General features: G+C 40.3%; 1 protein-coding gene across 2 annotated transcripts in view; it reads right to left on the minus strand.

The window, feature by feature from the left end:
• LOC142750293 (uncharacterized) overlaps nt 1-4,030 on the minus strand; it is a 43,974-nt gene extending 39,944 nt beyond the window's left edge. For both annotated transcript variants that reach the window (XM_075859282.1, XM_075859281.1), the window contains exons 1-2: nt 3,922-4,030; nt 3,245-3,307 (exon numbers count right to left, since the gene is read on the minus strand). In XM_075859282.1, coding sequence (XP_075715397.1) covers nt 3,245-3,307; nt 3,922-3,985 — 127 coding nt within the window. In that variant the 5' untranslated portion in view covers nt 3,986-4,030. The remainder of the gene's footprint in view (nt 1-3,244; nt 3,308-3,921) is intronic.
• Between the last annotated feature and the right edge of the window lie 7,611 nt (nt 4,031-11,641).

Below are 11,641 nucleotides of genomic sequence, written 5' to 3' on the forward strand. Positions count from 1 at the left end.
CTACTACCACCAATACACCTCCACTGCCGTCTGCTACAAGCAGGCCTGAGGCCTGCCCCACCACATTGCTTTGTCCTGTGACTGTCCAGTCTCTTTTAATGTGCTGCTACTACTACTCGCACCCTTGTAGTCTGTTGGCTACCTCTACTACCACCAATACACCTCCACTGCCGTCTGCTACAAGCAGGCCTGAGGCCTGCCCCACCACAGGGCTTTGTCCTGTGACTGTCCAGTCTCTTTTAATTTGCTGCTACTAGTACTACCACCCTTGCTGTCTGTTGGCTACCTCTACTACCACCAATACACCTCCACTGCCATCTGCTACAAGCAGGCCTGCCCCACTACAGGGCTTTGCCCGATAACTGTCCAGTCTCTAACAAATGTGCTGCTACTACTACTACCACCCTTGCTGTCTGTTGGCAACCTCTACTACCAGCAATACACCTCCACTGCCGTCTGCTACAAGTAGGCCTGAGGCCTGCCCCACCACAGGGCTTTGTCCTGTGACTGTCCAGTCTCTTTTAATTTGCTGCTACTAGTACTACCACCCTTGCTGTCTGTTGGCTACCTCTACTACCACCAATACACCTCCACTGCCGTCTGCTACAAGTAGGCCTGAGGCCTGCCCCACCACAGGGCTTTGTCCTGTGACTGTCCAGTCTCTAACAAATGTGCTGCTACTACTACTACCACCCTTGCTGTCTGTTGGCTACCTCCACTACCACCAATACACCTCCACTGCCGTCTGCTACAAGCAGGCCTGAGGCCTGCCCCACCACAGGGCTTTGTCCTGTGACTGTCCAGTCTCTTTTAATGTGCTGCTACTATTACTACTACCACCACCCGTGCTGTCTGTTGGCTACCTCTACTACCACCAATACACCTCCACTGCCGTCTGCTACAAGCAGGCCTGCCCCACCACAGGGCCTTGTCCTGTGACTGTCCAGTCTCTTTTAATGTGCTGCTGCTACTACTACTACTACTACAACAACCACCACCCGTGCTGTCTGTTGGCTACCTCTACTACCACCAATACACCTCCACTGCCGCCTGAGGCCTGCCCCACCACAGGGCTTTGTCCTGTGACTGTCCAGTCTCTTTTAATGTGCTGCTACTAGTACTACCACCCTTGCTGTCTGTTGGCTACCTCTACTACCACCAATACACCTCCTCTGCCGTCTGCTACAAGCAGGCCTGCCCCACTACAGGGCTTTGCCCTGTAACTGTCCAGTCTCTAACAAATGTGCTGCTACTGCTACTACTACCACCCTTTCTGTCTGTTGGCAACCTTTACCACCAGCAATACACCTCCACTGCCGTCTGCTACAAGCAGGCCTGAGGCCTGCCCCACCACAGGGCTTTGTCCTGTGACTGTCCAGTCTCTAACAAATGTGCTGCTACTACTACTACCACCCTTGCTGTCTGTTGGCTACCTCTACTACCACCAATACACCTCCACTGCCGTCTGCTACAAGCAGGCCTGAGGCCTGCCCCACCACAGGGCTTTGTTCTGTGACTGTCCAGTCTCTAACAAATGTACTGCTACTACTACTACTACCACCACCCGTGCTGTCTGTTGGCTACCTCTACTACCACCAATACACCTCCACTGCCGTCTGCTACAAGAAGGCCTGAGGCCTGCCCCACCACAGGGCATTGTCCTGTGACTGTCCAGTCTCTTTTAGTGTGCTGCTACTAATACTACCACCCTTGCTGTCTGTTGGCTACCTCTACTACCACCAATACACCTCCACTGCCGTCTGCTACAAGCAGGCCTGCCCCACCACAGAGCTTTGTCCTGTGACTGTCCAGTCTCTTTTAATGTGCTGCTACTACTACTACTACTACCACCACCCGTGCTGTCTGTTGGCTACCTCTACTACCACCAATACACCTCCACTGCCGTCTGCTACAAGCAGGCCTGAGGAATGCCCCACCACAGGGCTTTGTCCTGTGACTGTCCAGTCTCTTTTAATGTGCTGCCACTACTACTACCACCCTTGCTGTCTGTTGGCTACCTTTTCTACCACCAATACACCTCCACTGCCGTCTGCTACAAGCAGGCCTGGAGAACTTGTGAAAAGCCATTGCTTGTTGCTTTTACATCCATGTATGGATGAACCCCGGCAGGCATCTTCCAATAAAAAGGGTAAATTTTTGGAGGGCTTGTGAAAAGCCATTGCTTGTTGCTTTTTCATCCATGTATGGATGAACCCCGGCAGGCATCTTCCAATAAAAAGGGTAAATTTTTGGAGGGCTTCTCAAAAGCCATTGCTTGTTGTTTTTACATCCATGTATGGATGAACCCCGGCAGGCTTCTGCCAATAAAAAGGGTAAATTTTTGGAGGGCTTGTCAAAAGCCATTGCTTGTTGCTTTTACATCCATGTATGGATGAACCCCGGCAGGCATCTGCCAATAAAAAGGGTACATTTTTGGAGGGCTTGTGAAAAGCCATTGCTTGTTGCTTTTACATCCATGTATGGATGAACCCCGACAGGCATCTGCAACCATAAAGGGTAAATTTTTTGAGGGCTTGTCAAAAGCCATTGCTTGTTCTTTTACCACCTTATATGTATGAACCCTGGCAGGCATCTGCCGCCAAAAATGGTAAATTTTTGTACCTTTTTTAACAATGCATTAAGCATACAACATGCACAAGTGCAGTGGTTTCTGTTAGTTATCACTGTGTCCCATCCGTTTTCCTATAGCCATAGATGTTGGCGTAACTTTGACACTAACTTTGCCTTAAAGACAGCTCAAAAGTACTTGGATACACTCATGGTTGACCTAAGAGTGTTATACAGGACTTCTAGGGCTTTTAAACAGTGTTATACACGATTTTTAGGGGCTTTCTTGTATTACAGGTTTGGTCAGAACTAGTTCGGTCCGAATCGAACTTTTTCATGAAATTCGGCGAACCAGCCGAACCAAACTTTTCATAAGTTCGCTCATCTCTACTTATTATCTATTATGTATCTATCTATTATCTATTTATCTAACTATCATCTTTCTTTTTCTTTTTCTTTCCTCTTATTTTAAGGTACAGCATATATTTACATTATTTATTTTTCTATGACACTACATTACTTCGTACAAATAGTATTTGAATTTTATTTTTATTTTTGTTTTAGATGTATAATTTCTGATTTTACATCTCATAATATCAATTGTAGAAATTGACCAAAGAGCAGACATATCATTTTTCCAGCTGACACACCGTACCTTCAGAGAGCAGAGTCTTACCTATGGTAGAAGGTTCCCCTCCATCACCTACTAGATGTCCTAATAGACTTTTACCATAATTCCCTAAGAAGCAAATAAAATAAATATTGTAAATACTATCAAAAATCAATGACCATGAAATAAAAATGATATCCATATAAATATATGTTCTGTTCCTGTGAATCTGATGGATGATGAAGTTATCATGCTGCGTGGCACTATTATTTTGGAGTAACTTTATGTGTGACACTATTAGTTTATCTATTCATCAGTGTATCTATTTTTTATTATATATGTTTCTCTTAATCTCATATCTATCTAACTAACTATCCATCTATTATCTATCTATCTATCTATCTATCTATCTATCTATCTATCTATCTATCTATCTATCTATCTATCTATCTATCTATCTATCTATCTATCTATCTATCTATCTATCTATCTATCTGATATCTGTTTTTCTTTCTTTCTCTTTCTTCTTTCTTTCTTTGTATCTTTTTTCTTTCTTTCTTTCTTTCTTTCTTTCTTTCTTTCTTTCTTTCTTTCTTTCTTTCTTTCTTTCTTTCTCTCTTTCTCTCTTATTTTAAGGTACAGCATATATTTACAGCATTTATTCTTCTATAACACTGCATTACTTCATACAAATAATATTTTAGTTTTATTTTTAGCTTATGTTGACTGAGACAGAGACTTACCTTGGAAGAAGAGGAATAATATGAAGATGGTATTCAGCCACACTCTAAAATTCCTGGTTATCATTCTTATCTTAGTTTGGTTGTGGGCCACGATAACATCTGAAGTAAATACTTTGTGATTGATGAAATATATAGTGTAATGTTAGGGTCCGAATAAGTTAATAAATGTCTAATCTCACTGCCCTATAACCAGAACGTTGACATTATTTCATTTGTTTAACCTTGCAAACTTTCATTAAATAAATTGTTTTCCAAAACTCAAATAGTGAAATTTCCAGAGAATAGATAGATACTGCAGAGTGCAAACAGATATAAGATAGACAGACAGACAGACAGATAGATAGATAGATAGATAGATAGATAGATAGATAGATAGATAGATAGATGATAGATAGATAGATAAATAGATAGATAGATAGATAGATAGATAGATAGATAGATAGATAGATAGATAGATAGATAGATAGATAGATAGAAGACAAAAAATAGGCAGCACTCCGTTCCGGTAGGGGTGAAAAAAAGAGGATCCATTTGTTTTTCTAGATAGATAGATAGATAGATAGATAGATAGATAGATAGATAGATAGATAGATAGATAGATAGATAGATAGATAGATAGATAGATAGTGTGAGACAGTGACAGGTTAAGTTCATTGAGGGAAGGCACATTTCCCCTAGAATCCTGTCATATGTATCCTAGGCTCCAGGGAATGAGTAGTTCTTGCAATAACAATTGTAGAAAAGACTTGATCCAGCGCTGATAATGAATTAAAAGGGAAAACGAAGTCCCATGTTTATTAGAAAAAAGAATAAAATAGAAGGGAGACGCAGTCCCAAGGTATGAGTAGTATATCCAAGAGAGAAAATGGGACCAAATTGCGGCGCTGCTCAGGAAGGACGTCAGTTGAAAGAGGATGTAATAAATGGAATTTATTAATAATGGAGTAGGCTACGCGTTTCGACGCCGGACCGGCGTCTTCATCAGGCCAATGTGTACAATACAATAAAAGCTCCTTTATATACATGGGGGATTTAACAACATGATGAAAAAAACCGCCAAAACGGCGGGTCAAAGGTCACACACAGCGTTTGTCAGATGTAAACAAACAGATTCTAAAAGTTACATAAAAATATACGAATGTAATAACATGATATAATACATTTGATAAATATATTAGATATATTCAATATATTACAACCTATCTCAAACAAGAAAACCATATAAAAACATAAGAGAATTTTTGTAAGGAAAAGGAGAAACTAAGGGATGGCCAGTGACATGCAGAGTTGGAACGCAAAGCGGTTCACCACAATGGGTTGAGCCGCAGGGTGGACCGCAAACAAAAGGGGTCGATTTGTGAATGAATGGACTGAAAAGCAACAGGGGATTGGTGAGTCATATGAGGTGTAGTAGAGGACTGTCGTCACAATGTTGGATCGCAAAAGCGGCAGGAAAGGAGCAACGGGAGAGAGGAGCCAGTGGCACGCAAATGTTGGAACGCAAACAGTTCAGCGTAGGGAGGTGAGCCGCAAGGTGGACCGCAAACAAACGGAGTTGATTTATGAATGAATGGACTAGACATCAATGGGTCACATGGGGTAAGGAGATAAGGACCGCCGTTGTGATGTTAAACCGCAGGATTAGAGGGGCGAAAGGACCGGAGCAGAGTGAGTATTTAAAGGTTTTTCAAACCACTTAAAAGGATGATGATGGGAGAGTGTATTGCGGACCGTAATATTATAAAGTTAATATAAAATTGATAAAAAAATTTTTTTGGTATAAGAACTTGATATGTTGGTTGATTATTTAGAAAAAACATGAGGATGAGATAATATGTATGTATATATATATAACCACATGTCCGCAAGATGCAATGTGCGGAAAATGCAGTAATGAAGAGAGACAACCATGAAATTACCATGGGGAAGGGATACCATAGGGAATTTGGAGGAAATAATATGTGTATACGTTGGGAAATGATAGGGACAAGAGTATCTTAATCTAGGGACGTTTCTATGAGATCATTAAGGCCATTTGGGTGCAGGGTTTCCAGTTTGAAGATCCAGAAGTTCTCTCTCTGTTTGAGTTTAGTAAACCTATTAGGGGTATCCGCAGGAATCTGTTCGATCGGGGTAACAATTAAATCAGTAAAACTACAATTATGTTTGAGAGCACAATGGCGTGACACACTTTGTTTTAAAAAACCTTGCTTAACATTGAATCTATGCTTGTTGATTCTGTTTCTTAACGTTTGGGTGGTGCGACCTACGTACTGCAGGTTGCATGTACACTGTAAGAGGTACACAACGTAAGTACTGCCACAGTCTAAATGGCTTTGAATGGGATAATACATATTGGTTTTTAAAGAATGAAATTGCGTGGATTTCTTTGCAATATTATTACAGCACAAACATCTAGCATGTTTACATGAAAAAGAGCCATTTTGTGTTAAAGAATTCATAACTGTCTTATTGTTGTTATGTAGCCTGCTAGGGGCTAGTAGATTTTTCAAAGTTTTAGATCTTCTAAAAGTGATTAAGGGTTTCGCGGGGAGTAATGTTTTTAAAAAAGGATCGTTGATTAAAACGTGCCAATGCCTTCTAAAAATGGACAAAATACTCTTGCTACTTTTATTAAATGAGGTGATGAAATTTACATTCTGTTTGTTAAATTTATTTTTTGTGGTTTTTTCACCATTGGTAGTATTAGACGGTATTAGTTCTTTAATGCATTCAGATTGGGTCATACTTCTTGCTCTTGTCTCTGCACCCTTAATTAGGCTCCTGGGAAAACCTTTTTCTAGAAATCTTTTATTGAGAATCTTGCATTCTTTATTGAAACTAATATCATCAGAACAGTTTTTTCTTATCCTCCGATATTGTCCAAACGGGACATTTTTTAGCCAGGGTGTGTGGTGTGCACTTGTAAAATCCAGATAACTATTTACATCCACACTCTTAAAATGGGTACTGGTGGAAAAAAGGTTACCATTATTTTTAATGGTTATGTCCAGAAAATCAATAATAGTAGCTGAATAGGTGTATGTAAAAGTAAGGCCAAATGTATTTTTATTTAAATAATCAATAAAAGCTTTAGCAGCGGATATGTCCCCTCTCCAGATAAAAAACAGATCATCGATGTACCGTTTATAGTAAATGATATGGTTTTTGAATATGTGTTCATTCCAGATGAAAGAATCCTCAAAGGACCCCATGTAGAGGTTTGCATATGACGGTGCAAAACGAGTCCCCATTGCGCAACCCTTAATTTGTTTATAAAAAACGTCCTCAAAAGTAAAAGCATTATGTGTTAGAATAAAATCAATACAATCAATAAGAAAAGTCAATTGCCTATTTGGAATACGGGGATCTAGCGCAAGGAAAGAGGATACAGCCTCCATACCTTGTGTGTGTGGGATGTTGGTGTAAAGCGACGAAACATCTGCAGTAAGGAAACTCAAATCGGATAGTTTGTATAAGGGTTGTAGTTGTAATAATTCTCTAATTAGCTGTGTTGAATCTTTTAGGTAAGAAGGTAATTTTAAAACCAAGGGTTGGAGATGAATATCGATATAATGTGATAGATTATTGGTTAAAGACCCTATCCCTGAAATAATGGGTCGGCCTGGAGGATTAGACAGATGTTTATGTATCTTTGGCAGATGGTACATGAAAGGGGTTGCAGGAAAAGGGACCGTTAGAAAAAGTTTTTCTTTTTTACATAACAAATCATCAACAAAAGCAGAATCAATGAGGGATTTGTATTCTGTTTCGTATTTCGGAATGGGATTAGAACTTAATTTCTCATAAAATGATGTATCGGAATGTAATCTTAAAGCTTCGTTAACATAGTCTAAACGGTCCTGTACCACAATACCTCCCCCTTTATCCGCGGATCGTATCACTATGTTATGATTTTTTTGTATATTTTTAAGCCCTTTACGTTGAGAGTAAGATAAATTGTCTGATGGTGGAATAAATTGTTCTAACGTTTTGAAATCATTACTTATTAAATTGGAAAATGTTTCAATTGCAGGGCCACGGTGATGGAGGGGGTAAAAATAGGATTTGGGCTGTACATTGGTCCTTACAGGCATGGAGATGTCTACTGGGAGAGGAGCCGTAAGGGCCGTGGGGGGGCAGATGGCAAAATGACGTAACAGAGTTATTTTACGTAAAAATTTATTAAGGTCCATGAAGATCTCGAAGTCATCTGGAGATGCGGTAGGACAAAAGGACAGACCTTTGGAAAGTAGGCTTAGTTCATTGGGGTTAAACGTGTATTTGGAAAGGTTGAATATTTTTATTTTGTCGATCTGTGTTTCCTCTTGGGTGAGAGGGGTAGGGTCCATGGAATGACCTCTACCCCCTCTGCAACCTCTAGGTCTGTTTCTAGTTTTCTTTTTGATGTTATTTTGTGTATTTTTTGAAAGTATGTACTGATGTTCTGAGATTTGGGGCTTTTGGGTAAGGGCAGAGTGGTAGGAAAATCCGGAGGCTTGGTGGGTAGACAAGGAAGATATAAAAAAGGACTGAGGGGGATGGTTTGGTCAGGAAAAGAGGAAACGTCATCTAATAGTGGAACAGATGTGGAAGGGTCATGACTATGATGGACACGGGATACAGGAGTGTGTTCAAAGGAAGATGAGAGGTTTGTGGAGCAAATTGTAAGATCCATAGAATTGTTGAAAATAGAAAGATCCGAAACCGAGCCAGGGGGTGTATCTGGTAGAAGGTTGATTAGTTTTAGATGTGCATCCAAATCGTGAGACTTGAATGCATACTGTGGGATGATGCCTAAAACCTTTGAACAAGATGATTGATTTGCCTGAGGTCCAAGAACATTATGAATGGAAATGGGTGGGCTTGCAATAATTATTGGAGTGGTGGTGCCAATGGATGGTAAAGAGGGGCCAACCTTGGATAGGTTTATGACGGGTAATCCTAAATTAACCTGAGAAGGCTTGAATGAGGGTTTTTTTGTGGATATAAAGGTGGACAGGTTTTTCTTAGATATTTTAGGAGACATGATTGGAGGAAAATATTTGGTGGTCGTGGGACGTACAGAGGACCAATCTCCCAAGGCATTGTTTAAATACACCAAGTCCTCAGGTGTTTCGTCTCGGGTTATCGAGGATCCCTACCTTGGACACAGTCACCACTGTGTAGGACCTCACACACAGGCTGCCTTTACAACTCTTCGATTTACCACCGAACATAATCATCAATATTTCATTGTCCTGGTACCATTCTTGTGGGTTCCCGGTTGGTTCTTTGTGGGTTCCATCTTACATTGATCAATCATGTTGGAATCGATCGCTCTGAGGGGGTTATCCCGGGACTCTCTACTAACACAAATGCTGAATACAAATGGAAAAATTGCCGACGTGACATCTCTGATCAGCCCCATAAATCCGGAACTAACCAAAGCCATGACAGAGTTGTTTTTGCGCCTGGAAGATTTACTGAAGGAAGAAGCGTTCCACAGCATCGATTGCTATTTTCTCAACCTATACATTTCTGAAAAGATGGCCCCGAGAGGCCTCAGACTTTTGTTCAACTCACCTTATCCTACTGATAAGGATTTTAGTATCAATTGGTCTAACTACATCGAACACTGTAGTTTGGGTTTTATTGATCGTCTTGTTTATAAAAGATCTGAATTGTGTTTAGCGCTTGCAACCACCATTGAGGGTTTGATTGACCAATTTGAACCTTTCCTCCAACATCCTGATTTTAATAAACTTGAATCATCCACCTTAGATCATCTAAAGATCTTTGAGAAAAATGTCATTTCTAAAAAAATGCGTAAATTAACAAGAGATAGGGAAGATTATTTAAACAATGCCTTGGGAGATTGGTCCTCTGTACGTCCCACGACCACCAAATATTTTCCTCCAATCATGTCTCCTAAAATATCTAAGAAAAACCTGTCCACCTTTATATCCACAAAAAAACCCTCATTCAAGCCTTCTCAGGTTAATTTAGGATTACCCGTCATAAACCTATCCAAGGTTGGCCCCTCTTTACCATCCATTGGCACCACCACTCCAATAATTATTGCAAGCCCACCCATTTCCATTCATAATGTTCTTGGACCTCAGGCAAATCAATCATCTTGTTCAAAGGTTTTAGGCATCATCCCACAGTATGCATTCAAGTCTCACGATTTGGATGCACATCTAAAACTAATCAACCTTCTACCAGATACACCCCCTGGCTCGGTTTCGGATCTTTCTATTTTCAACAATTCTATGGATCTTACAATTTGCTCCACAAACCTCTCATCTTCCTTTGAACACACTCCTGTATCCCGTGTCCATCATAGTCATGACCCTTCCACATCTGTTCCACTATTAGATGACGTTTCCTCTTTTCCTGACCAAACCATCCCCCTCAGTCCTTTTTTATATCTTCCTTGTCTACCCACCAAGCCTCCGGATTTTCCTACCACTCTGCCCTTACCCAAAAGCCCCAAATCTCAGAACATCAGTACATACTTTCAAAAAATACACAAAATAACATCAAAAAGAAAACTAGAAACAGACCTAGAGGTTGCAGAGGGGGTAGAGGTCGTTCCATGGACCCTACCCCTCTCACCCAAGAGGAAACACAGATCGACAAAATAAAAATATTCAACCTTTCCAAATACACGTTTAACCCCAATGAACTAAGCCTACTTTCCAAAGGTCTGTCCTTTTGTCCTACCGCATCTCCAGATGACTTCGAGATCTTCATGGACCTTAATAAATTTTTACGTAAAATAACTCTGTTACGTCATTTTGCCATCTGCCCCCCCACGGCCCTTACGGCTCCTCTCCCAGTAGACATCTCCATGCCTGTAAGGACCAATGTACAGCCCAAATCCTATTTTTACCCCCTCCATCACCGTGGCCCTGCAATTGAAACATTTTCCAATTTAATAAGTAATGATTTCAAAACGTTAGAACAATTTATTCCACCATCAGACAATTTATCTTACTCTCAACGTAAAGGGCTTAAAAATATACAAAAAAATCATAACATAGTGATACGATCCGCGGATAAAGGGGGAGGTATTGTGGTACAGGACCGTTTAGACTATGTTAACGAAGCTTTAAGATTACTTTCCGATACATCATTTTATGAGAAATTAAGTTCTAATCCCATTCCGAAATACGAAACAGAATACAAATCCCTCATTGATTCTGCTTTTGTTGATGATTTGTTATGTAAAAAAGAAAAACTTTTTCTAATGGTCCCTTTTCCTGCAACCCCTTTCATGTACCATCTGCCAAAGATACATAAACATCTGTCTAATCCTCCAGGCCGACCCATTATTTCAGGGATAGGGTCTTTAACCAATAATCTATCACATTATATCGATATTCATCTCCAACCCTTGGTTTTAAAATTACCTTCTTACCTAAAAGATTCAACACAGCTAATTAGAGAATTATTACAACTACAACCCTTATACAAACTATCCGATTTGAGTTTCCTTACTGCAGATGTTTCGTCGCTTTACACCAACATCCCACACACACAAGGTATGGAGGCTGTATCCTCTTTCCTTGCGCTAGATCCCCGTATTCCAAATAGGCAATTGACTTTTCTTATTGATTGTATTGATTTTATTCTAACACATAATGCTTTTACTTTTGAGGACGTTTTTTATAAACAAATTAAGGGTTGCGCAATGGGGACTCGTTTTGCACCGTCATATGCAAACCTCTACATG

This window comes from Rhinoderma darwinii, chromosome 3 (genome assembly GCF_050947455.1).
Source record: "Rhinoderma darwinii isolate aRhiDar2 chromosome 3, aRhiDar2.hap1, whole genome shotgun sequence".
NCBI classification, from domain to species: domain Eukaryota; kingdom Metazoa; phylum Chordata; class Amphibia; order Anura; family Rhinodermatidae; genus Rhinoderma; species Rhinoderma darwinii.